This window comes from Elephantulus edwardii, unplaced genomic scaffold (genome assembly GCF_000299155.1).
Source record: "Elephantulus edwardii isolate Elephantulus edwardi_28Jun2011 unplaced genomic scaffold, EleEdw1.0 scaffold00247, whole genome shotgun sequence".
Lineage (NCBI taxonomy): Eukaryota > Metazoa > Chordata > Mammalia > Macroscelidea > Macroscelididae > Elephantulus > Elephantulus edwardii.
This window is the reverse complement of record NW_006399997.1, coordinates 730488-756005: the sequence shown is the minus strand read 5'-3', so window position 1 is coordinate 756005 and position 25518 is coordinate 730488. Positions and strand designations below refer to the sequence as shown.

At 41.6% G+C, this 25518-nt stretch overlaps 1 protein-coding gene across 1 annotated transcript in view; it reads left to right on the top strand.

Moving 5' to 3' along the window:
• The first annotated feature begins 6921 nt into the window (after positions 1–6921).
• ABHD12B (abhydrolase domain containing 12B) overlaps positions 6922–25518 on the top strand; it is a 53257-nt gene continuing 34660 nt past the window's right edge. Inside the window, exons 1-5 of the mRNA XM_006899216.1 lie at positions 6922–6968; positions 9011–9409; positions 18558–18685; positions 21354–21456; positions 25173–25292. Of these exons, the coding sequence (XP_006899278.1) occupies positions 6922–6968; positions 9011–9409; positions 18558–18685; positions 21354–21456; positions 25173–25292 (797 nt within the window). The remainder of the gene's footprint in view (positions 6969–9010; positions 9410–18557; positions 18686–21353; positions 21457–25172; positions 25293–25518) is intronic.

The following is a 25518-nucleotide window of genomic DNA, read 5'->3' as shown; positions in this document are numbered from 1 at the left end:
GACCCAATGAACAACTGATCTGAATTCTGCCCTACCCTGTGCCATCTTCACACTTCCTGACACATTAGAGCCCATGTGGCAGCCACTATGTCAATCCACCAGGTTGAGGGTTTTCCTCTCCTTTGTCTACCCTCTACCCTCCATCATGTCCCTCTTGAAGGAATAGCCCCTCCTAGTAACATTTCCAAAGTATGTAAGGTGAAGCCTAATCATCCTTGCCTACAACGAGCACTTCGACTGCACTGTGTCCAAGACATTATTCTTTATTATTTTGGCCGTCCGTGGGATGTTCAGTGCTCTTCTCCAACACCACAGCTCAAAGGCATCAATGCTTCTTCTGTCATCCTTATTTATTTTCCAGTTCTCAGATGCATAGCAACTCATCAGAAAGGTCATGGCCTGAATAGATGCTCCTTAGTCCTCAAACTGACATCATTAGTACTCAATAATTTGGAGAGGTCTCTAACTGCAGACTTTCCCAGTGTAGTAAGTCTCCTGATTTCCTAACTGCTGGTACCAAGGGTGTTAATTGCAGATCCAAGCAAGACCTGAAGTCACTGACAGTTTCAATCTCTTTTCTTTCCATCATGATAGATGTTGTATTGTTAGGTGCCATCAAGTCAACTAGAGCTCATAGCAACCCTGTGAACAATACATACAAACCTTCTCTCATCTTGTTCAATCCTTACTCTCTATAATCTTGAGTCCACTCTTACAATCACTGGGTCAATCCCTCTTCCTCTGACCCCTCAACTTTCCCAGCATGATGTCCTTTTTCAAGGACTAGCTCCTGCACATCCTCAGAGTCTGTGGGATGAAGTTTCACTCTCCTTGCCTCTAAGGATCATTCTGGTTGCACATTCTCCAAAGACAGATTTGCTTGTTCGCTTGGCATTCCATGTGATACTAAGTACTCTTCTCTAACACCACAGTGAAAGACATCAATTCTTCTGTTATCCTTATTCATTGTCCAAGTAAATGGAGAGACCATGGTTTAGATCAAGCAAACATTGGGTGTTGTTTTTTTTATAATATTTTTTTAAATTTTATTTTATTATTTTTTTTTGTGCGTGCGTGTACCGTCAAATCAGATCTGACTGGTACAGGAGGAGATTGCCCCTCCTTCCCCGGCAGAGCATCTGGTGGATTCGAACCGTGCACCTCTGAGATTGTAGTTGCAGCTTCTTGCCACTAGGCCACCAGAGCTCCCCTAGAACATTGGGTTTTAAACTGACATCCTTGCTCTTGAGCATTCTGGAGAGGTCCTTGAAAGCCGATTTCCCTAATGCAACATCTCTATTGATTTCTTGATGACTATTTCCATGGGTGTTGATTGTGTATTTAAGTCAAATGTAGTCATTGACAATTTCAGTCTTTTCTCCTTTCATTATGTTTTTGCCTACTGGGCCAGTGGTAATTTTTTTTTTCCCTTTCTTGAGGTTAAGATGTAATCCACATTGAAGGCTATTGTCTTTGATTTTCTGCAACAAGTGCTTCAAGACCTTTTAATTTTAAGCAAGCAAAGTTGTTTATGGAGATTGTTGATGAATTTTCCTCCTATCTTGATACCACATTCTTCTTCATAGAGTCCAGCTTCTCAAATGATTTGTTCAGCAAACATATTGAATAAGTATGGGGAATAGATTCAGCCCTGATTTGAAACATCCTGCCTGATCTTAAACCATGCAGTGTTCTCTTGTTCTGTATGGATAGCACCATCATGGTTTAGGGTCGGGTTTTGATTGAGCACAACTAAGTGTTCTTGGATTCCCATTCTTCTCAACGTTAGCCATACTTTGTTATGATCCACACAGTCAAATGTCTTTGCATAGTCAATAAAACAGAAATAAATATTTATTTCATATTTTCTTCTTTCTGCTAAGATGCATATGAAATCAGCAATGCTGATAGTTCTACAATCTCTTCAGAATTCAGCTTGAATTCTGGTAGTTCTCTGTCATTACACTGTTCCAGCCATTCTTAAATAATCGTCAGTAAGAGTTTACTTGCATATAATATTGTTTGAAAATTTCCACATTCTGTTGGATCACTTTTCCCCCCCTATGTGATCAAATATCAATCTCTTCATAGTCAGTTAGCCAGCTACCTGTTTTCCAAATTTCTTGGCATAGACCAGTGAGCAGGTCCAGGGCTGCATCTATTTGTTGAAACATGCCAATTGGTATTTTGAAACATGCCAATTAGATCTCATGTATTGTCAATGCCTTCAGTGTATACTGAACTTCTTCTTTCATTACAATTGGTTCTTGATCATGTAGAACCTGATATGGTTTAGTGTTAACCAATTCTTTTTGGAACAATGATTCTGTATCTTTCCCTCTTCTTTTGATATGTCTTGTATTATTTAAGATTATGAAACTGGAGGCTTTGAATCTGTTGTTCAGTTCTTTAAACTTCTTTGCTTAAGAAATGCAGAGTTTGTTCTTCCTTTCTGATTTTCTAACTCCAGCTCTTTGCACATTTCACTATAGTACTTTGCTTTTTTCTTTAACTGATATCTTCTGTCCACCTTTTTCACTTCAGCACTTTTTCCCTTTATTTTGCCCTCTAAAATGTTTCTTACTCCAGTGCCAACTGTTTTTTAGGTTTTTTTAAATTATTATTTTTGTGTGTGTACTGTCAAATTGGATCTGGTTGGTACAGGAGGAAACTGTCCCTCCTTTTCCAGCAGAGCACCTGGTGGATTCAAACCGCACACCTCTGGGATTGCAGTGCAGCTTCTTGCCACTAGGCTACTAGAGCTCCCTTTCAGTTGCTCTGTTTTTGTAATAACTTGTTGCTTTCTGAAAGCAGGAGGGAGGCCTCAAGGCATTTGCTGCAGAGGATCAAGGACTGCAACCTTGAATATGGATTACATCTCAACATCAAGAAAACAAAAATCACCTACAACCAGGAAAGAATAAAACATATAAATGGGACCTTCCAAGAATCAAATCCCTATTGCATCTCAAAACTTCTCTAATAGGGTAAGAAGGAAACATACAAACTGGGAAACAAAATATTTGGCACTGACATATCTGATAAAAGATTAATATCTAAAATTTATAGAATACACATGCACCTCAAAAAGAAAAAGGTAAACAACCCAATAACAAAATGGGCAAAGAATATAAATGTCTTCACTAAAGAAGACATCCAGGTGACAAACAAACACATAAAAAAATGTTCAATCCCTAGCTATTAGAAAGATACAAATCAAAACAACTATGAGATATCATCTCACCCCAGCAACAATAGCAAATTTCAACAGTGCAGCAAACAACAAATGCTGATGAGGTTGTGGAGAGATTGGAACTCTTATTCACTGCTGGTGGGAGTGTAAAATGGTACAACCACTTTAGAAGGTGTCTGGTACTTTCTCAAAATGTTAGAAAAAGGACTATCATATGACCCAGCAATTCCACTAGTGAATATACCCTTAAGGAACCAGAGTCGTGACTCACACAGATGTATGCACATATTTGCTGCTGTGTTATTTACAATAACAGAGATAGAAGCAACTCAATACCGATAAACAAACAATGGACTACCCAGAAAAACTACCCAGGCAATGTAATACTATGAAGCACTGAAAACAATAAACTTGTAAAACATTACACAACAGGGGGAAGACTGGAGGACATTATGTTGAATGAAATAACTCTATCACAAAAGGACAAATATTGTATAATACTACTGTTATAAAATAGGAACTACATGGGTGGGGGAATTTGGGGAGAGAATGGGAAAAGAGTAGATAGATAATGAACACTGCAATAGAACAGATGATGGGAAGAACTGTCTGAAAGGAATATATGATTATGCATTATATATATGAGAACAATCTCAAACAAAGGAGAGGAGAAGAAAATATGCAGCAGTGAATGAAAAAAACCAAAAACCACAAAACAAGCAACACTTCAAAATCCTCACCACTGGGTCAATAGACAACATCATGATAGGTAGAGCAAAAGATTGAAATTGTCAATGATTTGATCTTTCTTGGATCCATAATTAACACCCTTGATAGCAGCAGTCAGGAGATCTGGAGACATAGCATTGGCAAAGTCCACTGTTAGGGACCTCTCCAAAGTCCTGAAGAGGAATAACATCAGTGTGAAGATTAAGATGTGCCTGATTCGAGCAATAGTCTTTCTAATCACCTGTTACACATCTGAAAGTTAGACACTGAATATAAGTGACAGAAGAGGCACCAATGCCTTTGAGTCGTGATGCTGGAGAAGAGTGCTAACTATGCCATGGACTGATAAAAGAACAAACAGATACGTCTTGGAGAATGTGAAACACGTCTGGAAACAAGGGTGGCATTTTTCCCCCCTCATGTCCTTTGGGCATGTTACTAGACAACGCTATTCTTGGGAGAGTGACATCATTTTTTTGAAAGGTGGAGAGTCAGAGAAGGAGAGGAAGACCATCAGTGAGATAGACTGACATAGTGACAGCAGCAACGGGCTCAAGTTTGTCAGAGATGATGAGGATAACACAAGACAGGATGGGGTTCAGGTATGTTGTTCATAGCATCACTGTGTGTTGTATTTGACTCGACAATACTTAACAACAACGTTCTAGCGCAATTTTCAGAGTCTTTTCTGACTATCATTTTGGTCTTTTCTTTCCCTCCATCTTTGTAATGACCTTTTGCCTTCGTCATTGATAATAACCTTGATGTCATCCCACAACTCCTCTGGTCTTCAGTCATTAGTTCAATGCATCAAACTTTCTTGAGATGGTTTTTAAATTCAGGTGTGATAGACTCAAGGTCATAATTTGGTCCTCCTGTGCTTAACTTTAGCTTCCTTTAATTTCAATGTGAACTTATACATGAGCAGTTGATGGTCAGTTCCACAGCCAGTCCGGGCCTTGTATTGACCTCTGAGATTGAGTTTCTCCATGCATTCTTTTCACAGATGTAGTCAATCTGATTCTTCTGTAGTCTGTCAGGTGAGGATCATGTGTACAGTCTGTCTGTTGGGGTGTGTGTGTGTGTGTGTGTGTGTGTGTGTGTGTGTGTGTTTTAAGTATTTGCAATGCATAGGTCATTTTTTTTTTCCGACTCTGCTAAATCAAGGACTTGTGCTTTCTGATTTCTAGGAGGAAGCATTCAAAAAGGGACTGCTTATGGTAAGAGAAGGCTCTCCTAGAGCTTTAGTTAGGGAACACTGGTGGCATAGTCCCTAGGGAATTGTGCTGCTTACTCAAACAAGACCCTTTGCAGTTTGAATATACCAACGGCTCCAAGCGAGAAAGATGGACAATCTCCTCCAGTGACTCGGAAACACAATGGAGGGTCAGCTATCAATTGGTTCCAACTACCCAGCAAAGAGCTTTACATTATTAAGAAAGAAAGAGAAAAAGAAGAAGAGGGATGGTAATAAGGGTTTTCAACCTCAGAAACCTTGCTGAGCATTTAAAATACTCCTTTAGGCTTACAATTTTGTCTAAACAGCAGGTATACCTCTCATTTGAATAAACAGAATCTGAAACCATTTGCAACTATAGCTCTTTCCTCATCATTCCACTCTTCATCTCTGACTCCTCTACCTCCACATAATATGGCCCTAGGATCTCATCCAGACCTTCCACTGAGCAGGTTCTGTGAGATTCCTGTCCACCTTTGGAAATACTCCAAGTGGCACCTGACATCTGCATGAGCTGCACCTTAACCTGACCCACAGGATATGGTCTCATGAAAAATCAGGCTTAACTGGCTGATTATTCACACTTAGATCCCACCGGCCCTTCCTGGATCTGATTCTTCTTTCCTTATCTTGATGTGATCAGAACATTTGTATTCCCAGAGCCATTACAAAAGATGATGAACAGAATTCCTCCTCACCTGACCAATTATATCAAGTGCCCCTACTGCTCCTCTTCTCTCTTCTCATCCTCCTTATTCCCATCAAGTCAGAACTAACTCAAGGCTGACAATTCAACAGGTTTTCAGAGGCTGTAAATCACATGGAAGGTGATTGGCCATCTTTCTCCCGTGAGGCAGGGGGTGGATTCAGACCATTTTTGGATTGGTAGCACAACTCCTTATCCACTGGGTCACCAGAAACATGTAGATACTTTCCTCCAGCCTGGTTGCCCAGGAAGATAGTTTCCTATGCAGTCCACTACCATGCTTTCCTGCCAGTTGACAAAGTCTAAACAGTACCAACCCACTGCCATCGAATTGTTTCCAACTCATAGTGACCCTGGAAGGCTGAGTGGAACTGCACCATAGGATTGCTGAGGTTGAAAATATTTTTTTAACTATGATTTGAGTGAAAGTTTACAAAGCATATTAGTTTTTCATTCAACCATTTACACCTCTTTTTGTTTTGTAATATTACAATACACACATATTTTTGAACATTTCCCACTTCCTCCTTATAAATCTCATTTCCGTTAATCCTTCTCTCCTATCCCTTCCTGCCATCAGGGATTTATCCTTGGGCAAATGATGCTCTTTTGGGCTTTCTTAAAAAGTTGGGTTTTAGGGAGCTCTGGTGGCCTAGAGGCAAGAAGCTGCACTGTAATCCCAGAGGAATGTGGTTCAAATCCACCAGATTCTCTGCTGGAGAAGGAGGAACAATCTCCTCCTATACCAGTCAGATCCAATTTGATGGTACGCACACAAAATAATTTTTTTTTTTTAAAAAAAAGAAGCTGGTTTTTTTTTTACGAATCAAGTGCCTTCCTAGTGTTATATAATCTTATCTATTGTTTGGCTTAAATGTTGAGCCACAGAGAGTAAGTTTTGTTCTAGGCTGAAAGGTGACTGAAATCATAGTTCCACCAGTCTCTACTGGACCAGTAAGCCTGGCATTTTTAATGCTTTTGAACTTTGATCCAAATCAGTCCCCATCCTTGCTTAATCAGGAACTTCTAATGTGATTCCTTTTAGAGAGATCAGCAATGGTAGCCAGAGACCATCTAGTTTTCCTGGTTTCAGTGTCAGGAAGGTGAGTTTTATGTGGTTTGTCACTCCTGTGGGCTCCTTGTATCAGTATCTGTTTTAGGAAAGCAAACTGCCATATCTTTTCCCTAGCAGTGGTGGGTGGGGGGGCGGGGTAGGGGGGTTCAAACTGTTGACCTTTTGGTTAGCAGTCAATTGCTTAACTATTGCACCACCAGGGGTCTTTTAAAAACATTTTTTCATACTATTTACAAAATTCAAATACAAATTTGAACAAATTCTATTTCCCTCACCCCCCTAACCATCAAATTGTACAATCCAAAGATTAATCCCCCCTTCCCTCTGCACATCCAGATCCCTCTGCTTCCAGCCTCTCCCACCCCTTCTGGATCCTCATACTCATTCTGCAATAATGGTTTTATACAATATTTATCCTTATGGGACTGAGTTAGTTCACTCAGCATCATGCTCTCCAGTCCCTCCCAAGTTAGGTCACACATGGAATACTATGCAGCACGCAGGAGCAATAACGTTGCAAATTATTACCAGGGCTCTTTTTAAATAGTCCAGATGCCACAAGAGATCACATTTACTTTCTTCTGGGGAGAGGTTGCCTTGTAGTCATGTACATGTGTGGGTGTGTTTGAGAAAGAGAGAGATACACAGAGAGAGAGGGAGAGAATGAATTAGGGATTGTCAAAGTTCAGAAATGGTGAAAAATGAAAGGAAGAGGAAAAAGGAAGATCAAAGTAGAGGAAGATTTTTATATTCTCATCAAGACCATATAAAGCTGTGGCTTCTTTCCAGCTCATTTTACTTATTATCAACAGATTTTACTTTATAACCCACATAGGGAGCTCTGGTGGCCTAGTGACAGGAAGCTGCACTGCAGTCCTGAAAAGCACACGGTTTGAGGCCACCAGCTGCTCCACGGCAGAAGGATGGGCAAGGCAATCTCCTGTGCAATTAACTGCCTCTGAAAACCCGCTGGAGGGTCAGCTATGGGTCGGTTCCGACTCTACGGTATGCAACACACACAACCCACATACACCCATATACACGTGTCCAAGTATGAGCGTGCACGCACACGATGGAGTATGTTCATAGCTCAGTGCATTGCTTTTTGATTCCCATTCTCACGTATTTGAGAGCAGAACTGGTCCAGAAGGCGGTTTTTTGTTTGTTTGTTTGTTTTTTAAACTGCAGTTTTCACTATAACAATTGACCAGGCTAGTCTTCATTTGAGTCACTAGCTGTGTTTGAACCACCAGCCTTTGAGGTTAGCAGTATATGGCAAACTGCTTGCACCCAGACAGAAGGCTATACAAAGTTAATATTCCGTTTTACTTTAAACATATTTTATATTCCACTTATCGCTTAGACCAATTTGGAGACCCTGTTCTGGTGGCCTACTGGCAAGAAGCTGTGTTGTAATCCTGAAGGCATGCCGTTCAAATCCACCAGTGCTTCTTCCAGGGAGAAGGATGGGCAATCCCCTCCTGTGCAATTAGCTGCCTCTGAAAACCCGCTTGGAGGGCAAAGTATGGATTGGTTCCGAGTCGACAACACACAGCAACAGTTTGGAAGACACTGCTCTGTCGTTGCTGGATTTCTTTTCTTTTCTTTCTTTTTTTTTAGGGGAGAGTCAAGTCGTTTACATGAAAACAAAATTGAGGGTGGTGGTACAAGAAGAGCACTAACTATCCAGCTGCTTAGATTTTCTGAAGCCGGAATGATGACAGCTGGTTTCAGGATATGAGTCTGGGTCCCCACAGCAATAGGGCAATTGCGATTGGACCAAGCATTTATTGAAGCACCATTTACTAAGTCTTATTCCAAGCTAAGCAGGTTTAAGGTTACACTGTAAAGTAACACTGCCTGGAATGAATGAATGAATGAATGAATGAATGAATGAATAAATAAATAAATAAATAAATTTTTTTATTTTTATTTTTATTTTTTTTTTTTAAGAGCACAAAACTGAACAGACATGCAGCAAACGACATGTGAGAAAAGGAGAATGAAAATGAAAGGCTGGGGGATGTGCACCACCAGTCCTTCAACCTCATCTCTTTTCCTGTTCCACAGGGCACCTCGCATAACACAGCCACCTGGTTCCGCGGGCTGGAGCCCGCCCTCCCAAGGAGTCCTTCTCTGCACGCAGTCCTTGGCTCTGGCGGGAACGAGGAAGGCCTGGGCGCCGGAGCCACTGCCCCTTCTCGGGCTGCACCCACCCCAGGCCGCGCCTCCCTGCGCGTGGAGAGGGCGTCCCGCCGCCGGCGCACGTGGCTCCAGCTGCCGCCCAGCGCGGAGGAGGTGGGCGGGCGGCGGCCTGGGGTCACCGCCTCGGCTCCCAGAGCGGCTTCAGCCACCGGCGAGGAGACAGCGCGGAATGGGCGAGCAGGGGTGCCAGCCAGCCGAGGTGCCCCGACCCCCAGACCCCGACTGCGTGGGGGATTGGTGGGACATGGTCAGACGAAATTTGCAGTGAGTACTTGCCTCCCAGGACGCTTGAGGTCCATCCTGGAGGGTGTCCCAGAGTGCCAGAGGGTTTAGGGTGCCCGAGATAGGGCCAGGTTGGGGAATGAAGGCAGAGTCCTAGAAATCCCGGCCTCGCTGGGCTGCAGTTATTCTCACACTCACAGTCGCAAGCCCCATCCGTGCTGAAAACTCGAAGGTTTTTCAGGAAACTAAATCTGTTGAGAAATGAAATAGATTCCAGATGGATGGAGTAAGCTCTTGTATCTGCCTTGATAAAATGTATTTCTGTGTTAAAACTAAAAATAACCCTCAAACTCATTGCCATGGAGTCTAAACCGACCGGTGACCATCCAGAGGGTTTTCGGAGACAGTAAATCGTGTTGAATGAGATTGCCCATCTTTCTTCTGCTGAACTGTTTGTGGATTCGAACCACCAGAGGGGTACTACCTTTGGATTGGCATCGTAATTCCTCATGAACTATGCTGTTATAGCTCCCTACAATACTAATATTTGTTATTCATAATTATATAGTCAGAATCAACTCAAAGCCTACATAAATTTATAAACTACAATGAGTTTTTCCAAGAATGTAAATCGCATTCGAGGATCCTGCCTATCTTTCTCCTATGCAGCAGCTGGTGGATTTGAACTACATGCCTGTGGGTTGACATCAGCACCCCTTACCTCTGGGCCACGAGAGCAGGAGGTTTGCCCATTCTTCTGTGGAGCAGCTGGTGGATTGGAACCAGGAAAATTTGGGATTGCAGCTCAGTTTCTTAGCATTAGGCCACGAGAGCTCCCTATGCTAATGTGTAGGGCATGTTTACACGTTAATCATGTATGTTTTAATCTGGGATGGTAGCCTCTTGGGTAGATAACAAAAGATGGGAAAGTCACTGCCCAGCTCTCAGTGTCAACTCTCTGTGTGAACTCTCAGGCATGTAATTATAGGACACACCTCCACGATGCTAAAGATGTACAGGACACTTGAAACTATCACTTAGCGTTATCTGAGCGATACCTGTTTACATTGTGTGTATAGGCGCGTCCATTTTTTTTTTTTTTTTTTTTACCGTTTTTCCTCCCGAGAATCCTTCAGTGGGTCCTCCATATCTGTGAGTCCTGCATAGTAGATTCACCCAGCCATAGGAAGCCTGGGACTGAGAGGAGAAATGAAGTGGTCAAAGCAAACCTTCAAAAAATTGTGAGGGAGCATGAGGTGCTGTTTACCTAGTATTTACGTTGTTTGAGGGGTTATTAGCAATCTTGCCATTGCTGCTGCTGTTATGTGACATGGAGTCTGAACTGACTCATAGCGGACCCTCTAGGGAATTCTTCGAGGCTCTAAATTGTGCAGGAGGAGCTGGCCATCCTTCTGTCTCAGAGCAGCTAATGGATTCAAACTACCTGCCTTTAGGTTGGCAGTGCAACTTCTTGCCCACTAGGCCATCAGAGCTCTATATAAATGATCTAGAGATGACTTAATATTTTTTTAAATTTTATATTGGTTTACATACCCAAGTTATATACATTGTGTTTCACACTTTCCTTCTTTCACATTATGTTTCATACAATCATTCCCATACATTGTGGTTTATAAAATTAATTGCAACTGCACCATGTCCATTACCACATCTTTTCAGGTCCCAGATGGATCTTTCCCATTTCCTTACCCCCTCTCTCTACCCACCACATTGTAAAACCTGGTGATTTATTCCCTACCTATCCTCACCCCTCTGCTCTCAACCCTTTCTCCCTAGAGATGATTTAAAGCACACTTAGGAAGATGGCTTATGATTATAAACAAACTCTCTACTGTTTTCTATGAGTGAAGACCTGATGACATAGTGCCTCAGTTTTGTCCACCTACCTTTCTAGGTGCAAAAGATAAGACACTCAGCTCATACAAAGATTGATAGCATCAGATCTCTAATGGAGCATTACCATGAGGTGAAACCAACTGATGGGTCTGACTTGGTGTGTGCATTCAGGACTCGAGTGCCTTCGCAGACTTGGAATTTGCCTGAGTCCTGGAATCAGTGTCTTATGGATAGTGAGGGATGACTGCACCCTAAAATCCCCTGAATAAGCAGCAGTATATTTCCAATCTTGTTTGTATTGAAGCCAGACACTGGTTGGAGAACTGGGACTTAGGGATTTCAGTGTGGAAGGGTGCGACTATTTCTGTTTACCTTTCTTTTTTCCTAGCCTTTTACATTTAATTTTGGCTAATTCCAAAATATTCCAGAATCACAGGTAGCAGATTTTACTTTGGCATGCCCAGAATGAAGATGAGACCACATCTTCTCTGATTCTTCCTTGGTGTGGTGCCAGAAGCCAGGTCTAACACTGTACAGGCCAGCACTGCTCCATTCGCCTCTCAGTGTCCTGACCACATGCACTTTGCACACCCCACCTTCACCTGCCTTCTTTCCCTTCTGCTACAGCTGTCTTCTGCCTGCCCCTCTCTCATGCTCTCCATAGATTTGATGACTGATTATTTAAGACCTACATGGCGGTAAAGAGCTGGCAGAGTTTTATTAGGCAGAGAATTAAAGCTGGCATCCACACTCTTGAGATCAGCCCACTTTATAGCTAATGGAGTGGGAGATGGGGGATTGCGTACCCTCTATTACTTGCCTTACTAATTAGTAAAAATGTCGAGTCTCAAGAGAACCTTTTCTGAAAGAATAGATAAAATACTAGTGCTTCCCTCATCCACAAATCTGAGCAGAGAATTGCTGATCTGAGATGTCCCAGTGCTGAGGCACAGATCCATTGCTGGTGTTCTGAATAATTTCTAATTTGGAGTTTAGCATTCTTGGGGGGCTCCAGGTAGACCAGGCATTGCTTATAGCACTGGATCTGTTGTGATTAGTTGTGACACTCAGGAGAACATTGAAACATAGGGTCTGGGGAGCTCTGGTGGCCTAGTGGCAAGAAGCTGCAACTACAATCCCAGAGGTGCACAGTTCGAATCCACCAGATGCTCTGCCGGGGAAGGAGGGGCAATCTCCTCCTGTACCAGTCAGATCTGATTTGACGGTACATGCACACAAAAATAATAAAAACAAAATAAAATGTATAAAAAAAAAGAAACATAGGGTCTAGTGATTGTTTTCACAGTGTCTTTGGAATAAGTTTAATGTGAAAAAATTCATCAGACATAGTTGCTATTTAAGGTTGATGGGCTTAGGACAGTTTCCTTTCTGCTTGCAACAATTTAAATATATCTAGTAATGAGGACTGTGGGAAAGTGTCAAGAAAAGACCTTGGGGGAACAAAAGGACTCTTCCTCATTTTTGTCTTTTGTTCTAAGTCTTCACATTTCTAGACATTAATTAGAAATCTCCATAAGAACGCTAATAAATACATTAATTCATTTGACAATATTGGTTACTTATTACACATCAGGCTCTAATCCAAGTTCCCCAGACACAGAAACAAATAAAACAAATTGCTGCTTTTTATGGCCCTCACATTAATTTTCAATTCTAAATAAAATGAACAGTGCCCACCTAGCATGCACAGATGTATAGTTCAGTAAAAAAAAAAGGTTGTTGGCTTGAGGAGCAGGGCGTCACGAGGACCCTTGCCTTATTAAGTTGGCCTCGTTGGGAGCTAAGCCTGAGAGAAGGGACCAACCAGTCAGGAATGCTGGGAAAAGTGTAGACTCCGGAGTTTGTGATGATGTTAGTTTGAACATAGCCACAGACGGCTAGAGATTAGTTGTCCAGAACCCAACCAGATGCAGAAGAACAATGCTGTGAGTTAGTGTTGATTGCTACACTCTGAAGGTTTGCTGTGGACTAGATTTTGCTTGTGGATGCAGATGTTCAAAGTTTCCAGGCTGAACACAATATCCTTCAGCAAAAGGGCTATGCTGGTTCCCTCAGTGTACTGAGTTGATAGTGATGGACAAATCAGAAACTGGTTATCTAAAGTGGGGATATTTTAAAGCAAGGGACGTGAAATAGCTAGCTAGCTTTTACAAATGTTGTCTTTGGTAAGATGATTGTGTGTGGGGGGAATCCACAATATATATGAATGTATTACAATGTAAATGAAATACAATATACATGAAAAAAAAATCTTTAAAAATGAAAAAGAAAAAAAAATGAAAGCCCCAGAAAACAAAATGAAGTCCTTCCTTCCCTTCTGCTTCCTTCTCGCTTATGATAGGAATATATCTTTCTATGAGAATTTTCAACCTGGAGGTCAACAAATATTTATTAAACTCATTCCTGTGCTGGACACCAAATCAAACCACATTCACCTTGTGGCTCATTACAAGACAAAGTAGAAGAACTGAGGGGGTTTTTTTGTTTGTTTTTTTTTTTTTTAATTTAGCTGGAGAAGTAAACAACTATATTCTCAGTGGATGTGGTAGGCTGCTGGGTTCCAGCTGCCCAGTTTCAACAGCGAGTGCATTACCAAGACATGTAATATCACATAACTGTTGTCCTCTTGGTAAGACAGAGCTGTTAATGTAAAAACAATAAGGATCAAATTGACAACCTGAGTTTGGTAAGGGGTTGAGAAGAGAGGAGAGGTCATATGGGAAGGATCTGGCTTTGAAAAAAGAAGAGAATCTTGAGTAGTATGAGGGTAAGGAGAGGATTTGCTTGGGAGGGAAGGAGGAAGGAAGACACAGGTGCTTGATGATCAAGACACACTGGCTAAATGAATGAGTATTTAGAGTGGATGGGTTTGTAGCATGTCTTATAATCTGGAATAGTTGTGCTGCCAAATTTGAGATGTGAGTTTCTCCGGAGCTGGTTTATACACCCCCAAGCATGATTTTCTGATGCCACTGAGGCTCAACCAGGTTTCACCAGTGAGAATCACCCAGTTAGGATCTGTGGCTTCTGTGGGGAGGCCGCTGTGTAGTCACAGCCGCCCCTGATCAAAGAGCAGTCGGAAGAATACCAAAGCACCAAGGTAGCCGTTTGATGCGGCTGTGAGCGGAATTGGGCTGAAACTACATCCTTCACTCAAAAAAAAAAAAAGTCTTTTAGCTTTTGATCCCCTACTGATCGAGGGATGTCAAGTTGACAGCCCCTTAGTTAAAAGAAACAGCTTTGTATTGCTGGTGCTCCAGAGGATCTGGTCATTCTGCATGCCCCCTCACCCTCCAACTTCCTTATACCCAGCATACCCTGTGGCGCTTCTCACAAAACTGCCTCAAGCAATTTGAGAGAAGGGTCCTGTATGAATTATTCTTTAAAAACAGTAACATATTTCTGTCCACCGCCTCTGCTTCCCAAGCACCCTGCCTACCTTCAAAGGATAGCTTAGCAGGAGACTAACAGGCAGGGTAACCATGAGCCCAGGGAATAGGGAGAAAGCAAGGGGAACATAGGGACAGACTTGCTTTCAGCTGTGCCCATCTTGGCTTGATCTGTGGCTCAAAGCGGCATCTCTGAGTTTTGATTTCTCATCTCTGACATCAGAACCACAATACCCCCTCTCCTTCCTACTGTCTTCATAGAGCTATTTTAAAGTATTATGAAATGGTCATTTTCATTTCTTTCTTGCTGGAACAGATTTGTATGAGCCCAGATATGAAGTATTGGAAGAGCTATACATCACCTTTAAACCATACTGCTTTGCTACTTCTTGCTGAGCTGCTCAAAAGTCATCAGAGTGTCATTATTTTCCCTTCTCTGCCTCTTGCAAACATATATAAACTCTCTGGTTTTTAAGTCACTAAAAATCTGAAGGAAAGTGGATTTTTTAGGGGTCTGTCTTAGGTATCAGAAGATGTCTGAGAATAGTGAGCATTGTTATTGTTGATAGGTGCCATTGAGTCAAATACGACCTATAGTGACCCTCTGAACAGCAGATCTGAATCTTGTCCTATCCTGTGTCATCATCATCATCTCTGACATTCTTGAGCCCATTGCAGAAGTCACTGTGTCAGTCTGTCTGGTTGAGGGTCTTCCTCTCTTTTGACAACCTCTACCCTTTCAAGCATGGCACTTCACTCTAAGGAGTAGCCTAGCAACATGCCCAAGTATGTGAGATGAAGCTTTGTCATCTCTGTCTCCAAAGAGCACTTTGGTTGCACTTTCTCTAAGACCTGTTTGTTCTTATGGTAGTCGATGGGATATTCAGTACTTTTTTCCAAACCCACAGCTCAAAGGCATACATTCTTCTATCACTTTTGTTCATTGTCCAGCTTTCAGATTCATAGCAGGTGATGGAAAAGACAGTGGCCTGAATCAGGCATATCTTAATCTTCAAACTGATATTGTTGGTCCACAATAATTTGGAGAAGTCCCTGACTCATGTACAATAGGTCTCATGATGTCCTGACTGTTGGTAGTTCGTACCAAGGAAATATCCTTGTGGATCCAAGTAAGATGAAGTCATTGACAGTTTCAGTCTTTTCTTCATCTGTTATGATATTTATTGCCTATCAATCCAGTGGTGAGAATTTTTCTTTTCTTGACATTAAGATGCAATCCATATTGAGGGCTCTAGTCTTTGGTCTTCTGCAGGAAGGAAGTGCTTCAAGTCCTCCTCACTTTCAGCAAGCAAGGTTGTGTCATGTAGGTTGTTAATGAACCTTCCTCCAATCCTAATGCCACATTATTCTTCATAGAGTCCAGCTTATTGAATTATTTGCTCAACATACAGATTGAATAGGTCTGGAGAGAGAATATAACCCTGAAGCATGTTATGTGCTGTTGAGTCGCCTACAACTAATATTTACCCTATGCACACTAGCTCTGAATGTTGTCCTGTCCTGAGCCAGTGTCACTGTCTCTGACACAGCAAACCCCACTGCCCCAGTTACTGTAATAATCCACCTCCTCCAGGGTCTTCATCTCTTGTACTGTCCTTCCAGCTTTCCAAGCATGATGTCCTTCTCCAAGGACCTGTCCCTCCTGGCATCATGCCCAGAGTATGTAAGACAGAGCTTCAAAATCCTTCTCTCCAAGGAACAATGTGGTTTCACCTTCTCCAGAACAAACCTGTTTGTTCTCTTGACAGTCCATGAAATGTTTCTGCAGCACCACAGCATTCTCTCTGAGCAGATTTTTGTGAGGCCAGCCTTTTTCTTGAGGTTCATTTTTCCTTCCCTTGGTCCTGTGTAGAACTCATCAGGACTGTGACAGCTCACAGGGATTGTCTTAGTTCTCGGCCTAGGTAGACCTGGGTACCTAGGGCGCTGCCATTCATTGCCTGTGACCTTGACCTTTTTTGTATCCTCATTCTAGAGCAAAAGTCATCTTCTAAGCTGCTGCGATGGATCTCTGGTGGCCTAGTGGTAAGGAATTATGCTATCAGCACAGAGGTATGTGGTTCAAATTCACCAGCTGCTCCACGTGAGAGAGAAACCTCTGCCAGTGCTGTTTACTGCCTCTGGAAACCCACTAGGGGGTCAGCTATGGGATTGTCCTGTCTCGATGGTACAAAGCAGCAACAACAACAAACTCCCCCTAGTCAAGCAGAGAAATTGGATCTTGGGACAGAAATTTGTCCAATGTATTTTCTAGCCCTTACTCCATTCTCAAGACTTGATTACATTGAGTAGTTTTAACTTTTTTCTTTTTTCTTCTTCTATACCATCAAATCGGATCTGACTGACAGAGGAGGAGTTTGCCCCTCCTTCTCCAGCAGAGCATCTTGTGGATTCGAAACCTTTGGGATTGCAGTGCAGCTTCTTGCTACTAGGCCAGCAGAGCTCCTTTGAGTAGTTTTAACTTTAATCAGTCACAATAGAAAAAGGAATCTATTTAAGGAATGATGTGGACAAAAAGCAGAAGCAGTAGAAGCAGGAGATGGTCCCCTTGACTTTGTCTGTCTCTTGCCTCTCTCACCTCAGACCACAGCTAGGGGACACTCTCATCCTCATGAGAGATATGCTAGGGACAGAAGTGGCATTAGCAAGCTCACATGGATGGATCATGACTTGTCTTTTGATGATTTGGGTGGTTCTGACACAGAAGACTGCAGACTACTGTCCCCACACCCACACCAGGCTGCAGCCCTGCTCTAGCCCCGTCTGGACCTCTAGCCTCCCCATTCTGATCAGGAATTGGAATCTTCTCTCATTGACTCACTGCTTCCTTAGATTCAACCACAGGAGTGGATTCAAGTGATTCTTTTTCTGATGACTTTAGACTAATAACGTAGTACCTTCCCATAAAGATTTACAGTTTTGGAAACCTGACGGTGAGTCACTGAGTCAAATCTGATTTCATTGCAGTGGGTTTAGTGGGATGTTATTAAGTGCCATCAAGTCAGCTATGACTCATGGTGGCCCTGTAAACAGGAGATCTGAACCTCGCTCTCTTCTGCACCATCCTCATGATTTCTGACATGTTCAAGTCCATTGTTACAGACACTCTCAGTCCAACTTAGCGAGGGTCTCTTTCTCTGACCCTTTACCTTTCCCAGCATGATGCCTTTTCCAAAAATCTAGCTCCTGACAACATGCCCAAAGTATGTGAGATAAAGTATGCAAAATAGTTAACGTGTAGCACTGAATGATACTATAATTAAAAACTGTAGTAACTGTTAAAAAAACCCCAAACAGCCAAATAACCCCATGATTGCTTTCACACCGGAATCAACTCATAGTTCATCCTCCAGTGGGTTTTCAGATGCTGGAAGATGTTTTCAAATTGCCTGGAAGGAAAAGTGTCCATTTTTTTTCTCTCTCAGAGCAGCTGGTGAATTTGAACTGCCTGCCTTTGGGTTGACAGTGCACCTTCTTGCTCACCAGAGCTCTCTGTAGTAACTGACTGGCTAAAAATCTGTTTCCTAGTAACTGTGAGGCCCAACCTTCTTTGGGGCTTTATCAAGGGACAAGGGACAAGCCTGGCTGCATCTGCCATACTTTCTGCTCCTCTGTGAAACTGTGACTTCAGCAGCTGAACAGGACTCTGCCATCTTGCTTTTCTTTCCTGGACCTATCATGTCTAGTCATGGTCCACCTTGATAATTACATACAGTCCTGTAGAGGTCAGATGATACATAGAGTCCTGTAGAGGACTTTGTTTAAATGTCAAATGTGATTTCCAAAATTGGTCCCTCTAATTTATCTGTATCTTAAGAAAAGAAAGACATAACTTTAACTGATTTTTTTTTTTAACTTTGACTGATTTTTAAAAACCTTCTCTGTTTCACAATATCTTACAGATCCATCCCAGGCTCATGTTCAACACTCAGAAGAAAAATTGTTGCTCTCTATAGTGACTTTACTAGTAAATCATTGAAAGAACACATTTTTCCTCCTTTGATGAAAATGCTAATTTTTTTAAATTTTTGTAAGTATCATATTTAACTTTCATGCCTTACTTGCACTCCTTTCCTCACCAACGAATTCACTGCTTTTTAAAGTTATAAGGAAAAAGAAGCCAGTGGCAAAATTGTGGCTAGAAAGAAATTATTGCTAACTTTGGGGTTTAGCATGAATGGTTGTTGGCTGTCAGAAATGCCTTGCATGAAAGTAGGAAACTAAAGGTTGTCAGTTTGAAATCACCCACGACATAGTGGAAGGAAGACCTGGAAATCTGCTACTGAAAAATTTACAACCAAGAAAATTATGTAGCAGTTCTACTCTTCTACTTTGTAATACGTAGGACCACCATGAGTCAGAATGAACTCAATTGCAGCAGGTGTGCTTTTTAAAAAAAAAAAAATTGTAAGGGGGTATCTTCAATGAAAATTTCTGCAAGCTTTTGGGACAAATAGAAAAACATAGGCTTGTGGGTAAGTTTTCAATTTAGGAAATCCATTTTCACATTAGTGTTCATATGGATACCTAAGTACTTGCTGTATTACCAGCTCTCTCACTTTTTCTTACGACCTGCATCTCTGAAGAAGTGACTGAGAGAAAGAAGGCAGTATTGATGTGAAGAATCTCCCTGTGATTTTTCTGTTGAGTGATGTGTTAGTCAAGATAACATAAAATCCTTGGAGCACATGAGTAACACTCTGACCTGGATATCCCCAGGTGGTGTTGATCCTGGCTATTTACTTACCTGTGGCTAGTGATTTGATTGTACTTGAACAAATACTTCTCGGCTTCAGTTGTAGTTCTTTTTAGTGGAATGAGCTCCGTTTTTATTGTCAGATAAGGCTAAAACTGTGGTTTCCTCCGTTGGTGGCATTTTAAAATCTTCCTGTATATTATTTTTTTCTTTGTAACTTTTCTGATGCCTACCTTAGTTAGATGAATCTTGGCTGTAAGCAGAGAGTACCAGAGGAATATCTATCTGTGTTTCATTGACTATGCAAAAACATTTGACTCTGTGGGTCACAACAAACTGGAAAATTCTGAGGAGAATGGGAATCCCAGAATACTTGATCATTCTAATGTGGAACCTATTATACTTGGACTAAGAGGCAGTCATTGAAACAGAGCAAGGAAACACTTCATGGTTCAAAATTGGGACGGAGGTACACCATGGAAGTGTCCTATCTCCTCACCTTTCCAATCAATACGCAGAACAGATTATCTGGGAAGCTGGTTAATGTGGCATCAGGATTGGAGGAAGACTCATCAACAATCTACATTACGTATATGACACTGCCCTGCTTTCTGGATCAGGAGGACCTGAAGTGTGTGCTGCAGAAGATCAAGGACTACAGCCTTCAAATATGGATTGAAGCTCAACATCAAGAAAACAAAGATTCTCATCACTGATCCAATTGTGATAGACGATGAAGAAATTGAGATTGTTAACAGCTTCAGTTTGCTTTTCTCCACAATCAACACTCTTGGTACCAACAGCCAGGAAATGAAAAGACAAATTGCATTGGGAAAGTCTGCTGTCTCCACAGTACTGAAGAGAAACAATGTCAGTCTGGAGGCTACACCTGATCCAGGCCATAGTCTTTATAATTACTTGCTATGTGTTAGAAAGCTGGACAATGACTAGGGATGATAAAAGAAGAATTGATGCCTTTGAGCTGTGGTGTGGACAATAGTACTGAATATATACACTGGGCTGCTAGGATAACAAACAGTTTCATCCTAGAGAGGGTGAGACAAGGCTGCTCTTTGGAGACAAAGATTCTGAAGCTTCGTCTCACTTACTTTGGACATGTTGCAAGGAGGGACCAGTCCTTGGAAAGGGACGTCATGCTCATGCTTGGGAGGATGGAGGGACAGTGCAAGAGAGGAAGATCCTTGATGAGATGGATTGATTCAGTGACTGGGGTAATGGGGTAGGTGTATCAGAGACAATAAGCTTGGCACAGAATAAAGCAGGGTATAGGGCTGTTGTTCATAGGGTTGTTATGAGTTGCAAGTGACTCAGTGGCACATAACAACCACCACCGCCTTAGTTTATAAAATAAAATATTTTGCTAAGACTTAATATGTTGTTATTTGTCATCGAGTCAGAACTGACCCGTAGCTGACCCGTCAGAGGATTTTCAGAGGCAATTAATAGCACAAGAGGAGATTGCCCATCCCTTTCCTGCACAGCATCTGGTGCATTCAGACCATGTGTCTTTGAGATTGCAGCACAGATTCTTACCACTAGACCCTCAGAGCTCTCTATACTAGACTTTAGTGGCTTATAGCTTCTCATATAACTCAGTCATCAAGCTGGTTCCAATTCATACTCTGCATTGAGGCTATAAAACTTAATGGAAGGAGACAGACCATCTTTCTCCCTCAGAGCTGCTGTTGGATTCAAACCACTGGAGGAGACACTTAGCCTTTTGCCTGGCAGCATAACATGCTGCACAATTCCTGTTAAGATTGACAACCTTAGAAACCCAATGGAGGGTCACTATGAGTCAGAATCAATTCAATGGCAAGTTAGCTTATAATTTAGAAGCCTACTAATTAACGTGTTAATCAAATAGATTTAATCACTCTATTAAAAATGAGAACATTAATCATTGAGGCTCATTATTTTTTCATTGTGATGAAAAGAGATAGGATTATGGGAGTTGGTAATTATTTTGTCTACTTTCTAGATAAAGCACCATATCTTGTGGATTTAAAGAAACCAGAGAAAAAGATGGCTCACACAGTAAACTTCTATGTCAAAGTGGAACCTGGGGTGTTTCTGGGAATCTGGTAAGTGCAGCGCTTGGAAGGTGGTTGCTGTGGATAAGGTCTCCATGCTGTGAAGTCAAAGGCAGTTAGTACCATGTTACTGGCCAAGGAGTTTGGTTCTCAGTGGAGGTGTCTGCAGCTTTTTTCAATTCAATACGCGTTCCCCTTATGTTGAAATTTGGCCCCGTTAATTCTGCTCTCTATAAATTTTACTTTGGCATGGGAAGCTATTTAGAATTTGTCCTTCACTTTGGGTCTTTCCTGAAACTTGAGAGACCAGGACCTGCTCACCTGTCCTGCTCATTCTGTTCCCCCTTCCTCACCTTGATGTCACGCTGGGTCTTCCCAGATATTCTGCATCTGGAACTCTTCCTTGTACCTCTCTTCATTCTTCTCTTTGCCCTTTTGGTACCTAACTGCCTACTCATCTTTTGGGTCTCATTGACCCAAATAATGATTTTCATAGAAACCCTCTCTCATCTGACATCTTAGGTATATGTTCTTATGACAATAAATAATTGTACTTGATGTTTTTCACATTATAATTAATGAAATATGTAAATTTTTTTGCCTGCCTTCAATAAATGAGAGACTTTGTTGGGTTTTCATAGCTCAATCTGGTCTTGACCCCTAGAAAGATCAGAAGAAGTGATGAGTGTTTACTGTGTTTTTTTGCAAAACTAATTTCAATCTTTTATTCTATTTGATTCTGCTTGTTCTTGCCTGCCCATTTCTTAGTACCTCATTTATTTTCTCATCTTCCTGAGTTTAAATATTTGATTATGAAATTGGGCAGTAACGTTTCTTCCTGATTTGCAGCGTACAGTTTATATATAAGGTTTCCATGTTATGAAGTCAGGGGCAGGGAGCTGGTGCCGTCCTACTTCCTTACGCATACAGTCATGGTGGTGTTGGAGCTTACTCACAGCCGACCCTCCAGCAAATTTTTGGAGATGGTTAATCTCATGAGAGGAGGCTGCTCATCTCTCTCCTTTGCCTTTGGGTTGGCAGTGCAGCTCCTTAGTGCTAGGCCACCAGAGATTCCCAGTTAAAAAAAATGTTGTGTACTATTGAGTCAGAACTGACCCATAGCTGACCCTCTGCAGAGCTTTCAGAGGCAGTTAGTCAATCATGCAGGAGGAAATTGCCCATCTTTCTCCCATGGAACAGTTGATGGGTTTTCAATTCATTACTAGTAAGCCACCAGAGCTCCCTAATAATGTTGTTGGTTGTTTTTGTTTGTTTGTTTGGTTGTTTTTCTTTTTTCTTGTTGTGCAGTCAAATGGCTCCAGCTGGCAAAGAAGGAGATTACCCCTCCTTCTCCAGCAGAGTATCTGGTGGATTCGAGTTGTTGTTGTTGTTATGTACTGTTGAGTCGGAACCAACCCAGAGCTGACCCTCCAGCGATTTTTCAGAGGCTGTCATTGCACAGAGATTACCCATTCTTCTCTTGCAGAGCAGCTGGTGGCCTCGAACTACATGCCTTTGGGATTGTAGAGCAGCTTCTTGCCACTAGGCTACCAGAGCTCCCTAGTAATAGTACAACAAAAATAATTTTTGTTCTCCACTCTTGCCCAATTGGTCCTCATGTTGGTGAGTCATCAGTAATCCTGCTGGCAGTGGTGCTTGAATTCTTGGATTTTTTTGCCCTGACATTATTGAGAGAATTGAAGATTTATCATCTCATGCCTATGTGGGAATGTGCATTTTCAGAGTTCATTCATTGATTTAACAGGTGGAGGAACTGGAACTCACAGAGGTATTTAAAATGCAAGATCACTTGTTTTCTTGAATAAAATAATTTAATTTTATGTTACATTTTGGTATCTTTTAAAATTATTTCCAATTTATCTTTTCAACTAAACCAATGGCTGATATCAAATATCTTTTACCTATCTCCATCCATCTTTTTTTTTTAATTGATTGCATCAAAAAAGTGCGGTTTTGGAAGATTACTAGATAAAAGTGTCATAAATGCTAAAACAGTCAAAGGCTATAAGAGGTTGTCTGCCCATGGGAAAGGTGGGTGAAACTTGAGGGAGGGCAGTGGTGATTTTTATTTTAAGTGGTATTTTATGCTTTTAGATCTTTATTTTGACTAGGTAAATATATCACTCACATTCTTTTTTTTTTAGTTTCTGTTATTTTTACTTTTTTGGTGAGAAAAATTTGTATTTATAATTAGCTAGCTGGACTCAGTTTAGATGGTCCTAATTTTGTTGGCAGCATCCAAAGCATTGTAGCAGGAGTAGGCATTGTAGGCCTTCTTCTCTCCATCAGGCCTAGTCATAGTGTTGACCTTAGCCACATCGATGTTATAGAGCCTCTTTACAGCTTGTTTAATTTGGTGCTTGTTGGCCTTGACATCCACAATGAACACAAATGTGTTGTTATCTTTTGTCTTCTTCATGGCTGACTTAGTGGTCAGGGGAAATTTGATGATGGCATTGTGGTCAAGCTTGTTTCTCCTGGGGGTGCTCTTCCAGGGGTATTTGGGCTGCCTTCAGAGTCTCAGCATCTTAGGCCACCAGAAGGTGGGTGACGTGTGAATCTTCTTTTTTTGTGGTTGTGGATGTCCTTCAGGACTGCCTTCTTGGCTTTTGCTTTGGCTTCGGTTTTGGGAGAGGCAGGAGCTTCCTTCTTCGCTTTCGGTGCCATCTTTGCAGAAAGCAGTTTTTGTTATTTTTAAAGTAAATTTTTATTTTATACTGTTTTATTTACAAAGCTTGTATACATTGTTTTTCACACCAGATCTTTCCCATTTCCTTTGCCCCTCCCCACATCAAATTTTGTGACCCTATGATTACGCCCTTGTCCATCCTTGCCCCTCTGCTCCCACCCTCCTCACTTGGATTTTTATGTATATGCTGTTGCTGTTTGCTGTCAAGTCAGAAACTGACTCAGCTGACCCTGCAACAGGTTTTCAGAGGCAGTAAATTACATGGGAGGAGATTGTTCATCCTTCTTCTGTAGGGCTGCTGGTGAATTTGAACTGTGTGCTTTGGGATTGCAGTACAGATTCTTACCGTATGGTGGTGGTTGTGTACCGTCAAGTCAGTACTAACCCATTACTGACCTTCTATTGGGTTTCCAGAGGCAGTAAATTGCACAGGAGAAGACTGACCATCTTTTTTCCTGCAGAGCATCTGGTGGATATGAACTGCATACCTTAGTGTTGGCAGTGTAATTCTTACTAAGCTATCAGATCTCCCTAAGTATGTATGTGTGTAATATTTATATACAAACACACATCTATATCTAAACAGCATGCCTCTTGAAATTCTGTGAACTTCAATAAATTGTGATGGTTATGGAAGGGCTTCAGGCCTTTTTTCATGGGATTGCTGAGTCATTCTCAACTTGATGGTAATCAACAACATATACACATATATGTATATTATATATACAACATATATATATACACACACATACATAAACGTACTTGAAAATATATGTTGTTCTTGTTGACTGATGCCCTTCTATAACTTCCGACATTTATCAACGTTTATAGAGTTTCTGGAAGCATGTTGTTTAGGAAGTGGATGCCGCTCCTGATTCCAGTATATAAACACATAGAAATAGACATATGTACATGAGGGGAAGATACACTGACAAACTTCCCGGTTTCTCGGAAGAGCACCAATGTCTCCACAGGGAGCTTTCAGACTTCAGTGTTTGACAAAGACAGAATTGTGCTCTGTGTGCGTCCACATTTGCTGAAGGCTCTTGTTCTTCAGGCACACGGTCCCCAGCTGCCGACATGAAGATGCTAAGGAGAAGGACCGTTGCTGGTATGAGGCGGCCCTTCATGATGGCAACCCAATTGTCATTTATCTCCATGGCAGTGCACGAAACAGGTCAGTGTTGTAGCCTGGAAAACTTTATCAATACATGAACATTTTAGCCTCGTGGAGGAGTAAAGAGCAGAGCTCAGTTTTTAACTCTGTAAGCATACCTCCATATATTTTTTCCCCCCTTTGTGGACATCTGAGATCACTTCTTTTAAAATCTCAGTTCATGTGTAGAATAATGTGGCTTTTAAACTTAGAATGAGAAAACAATCACTTGAAACTTTGCATATTG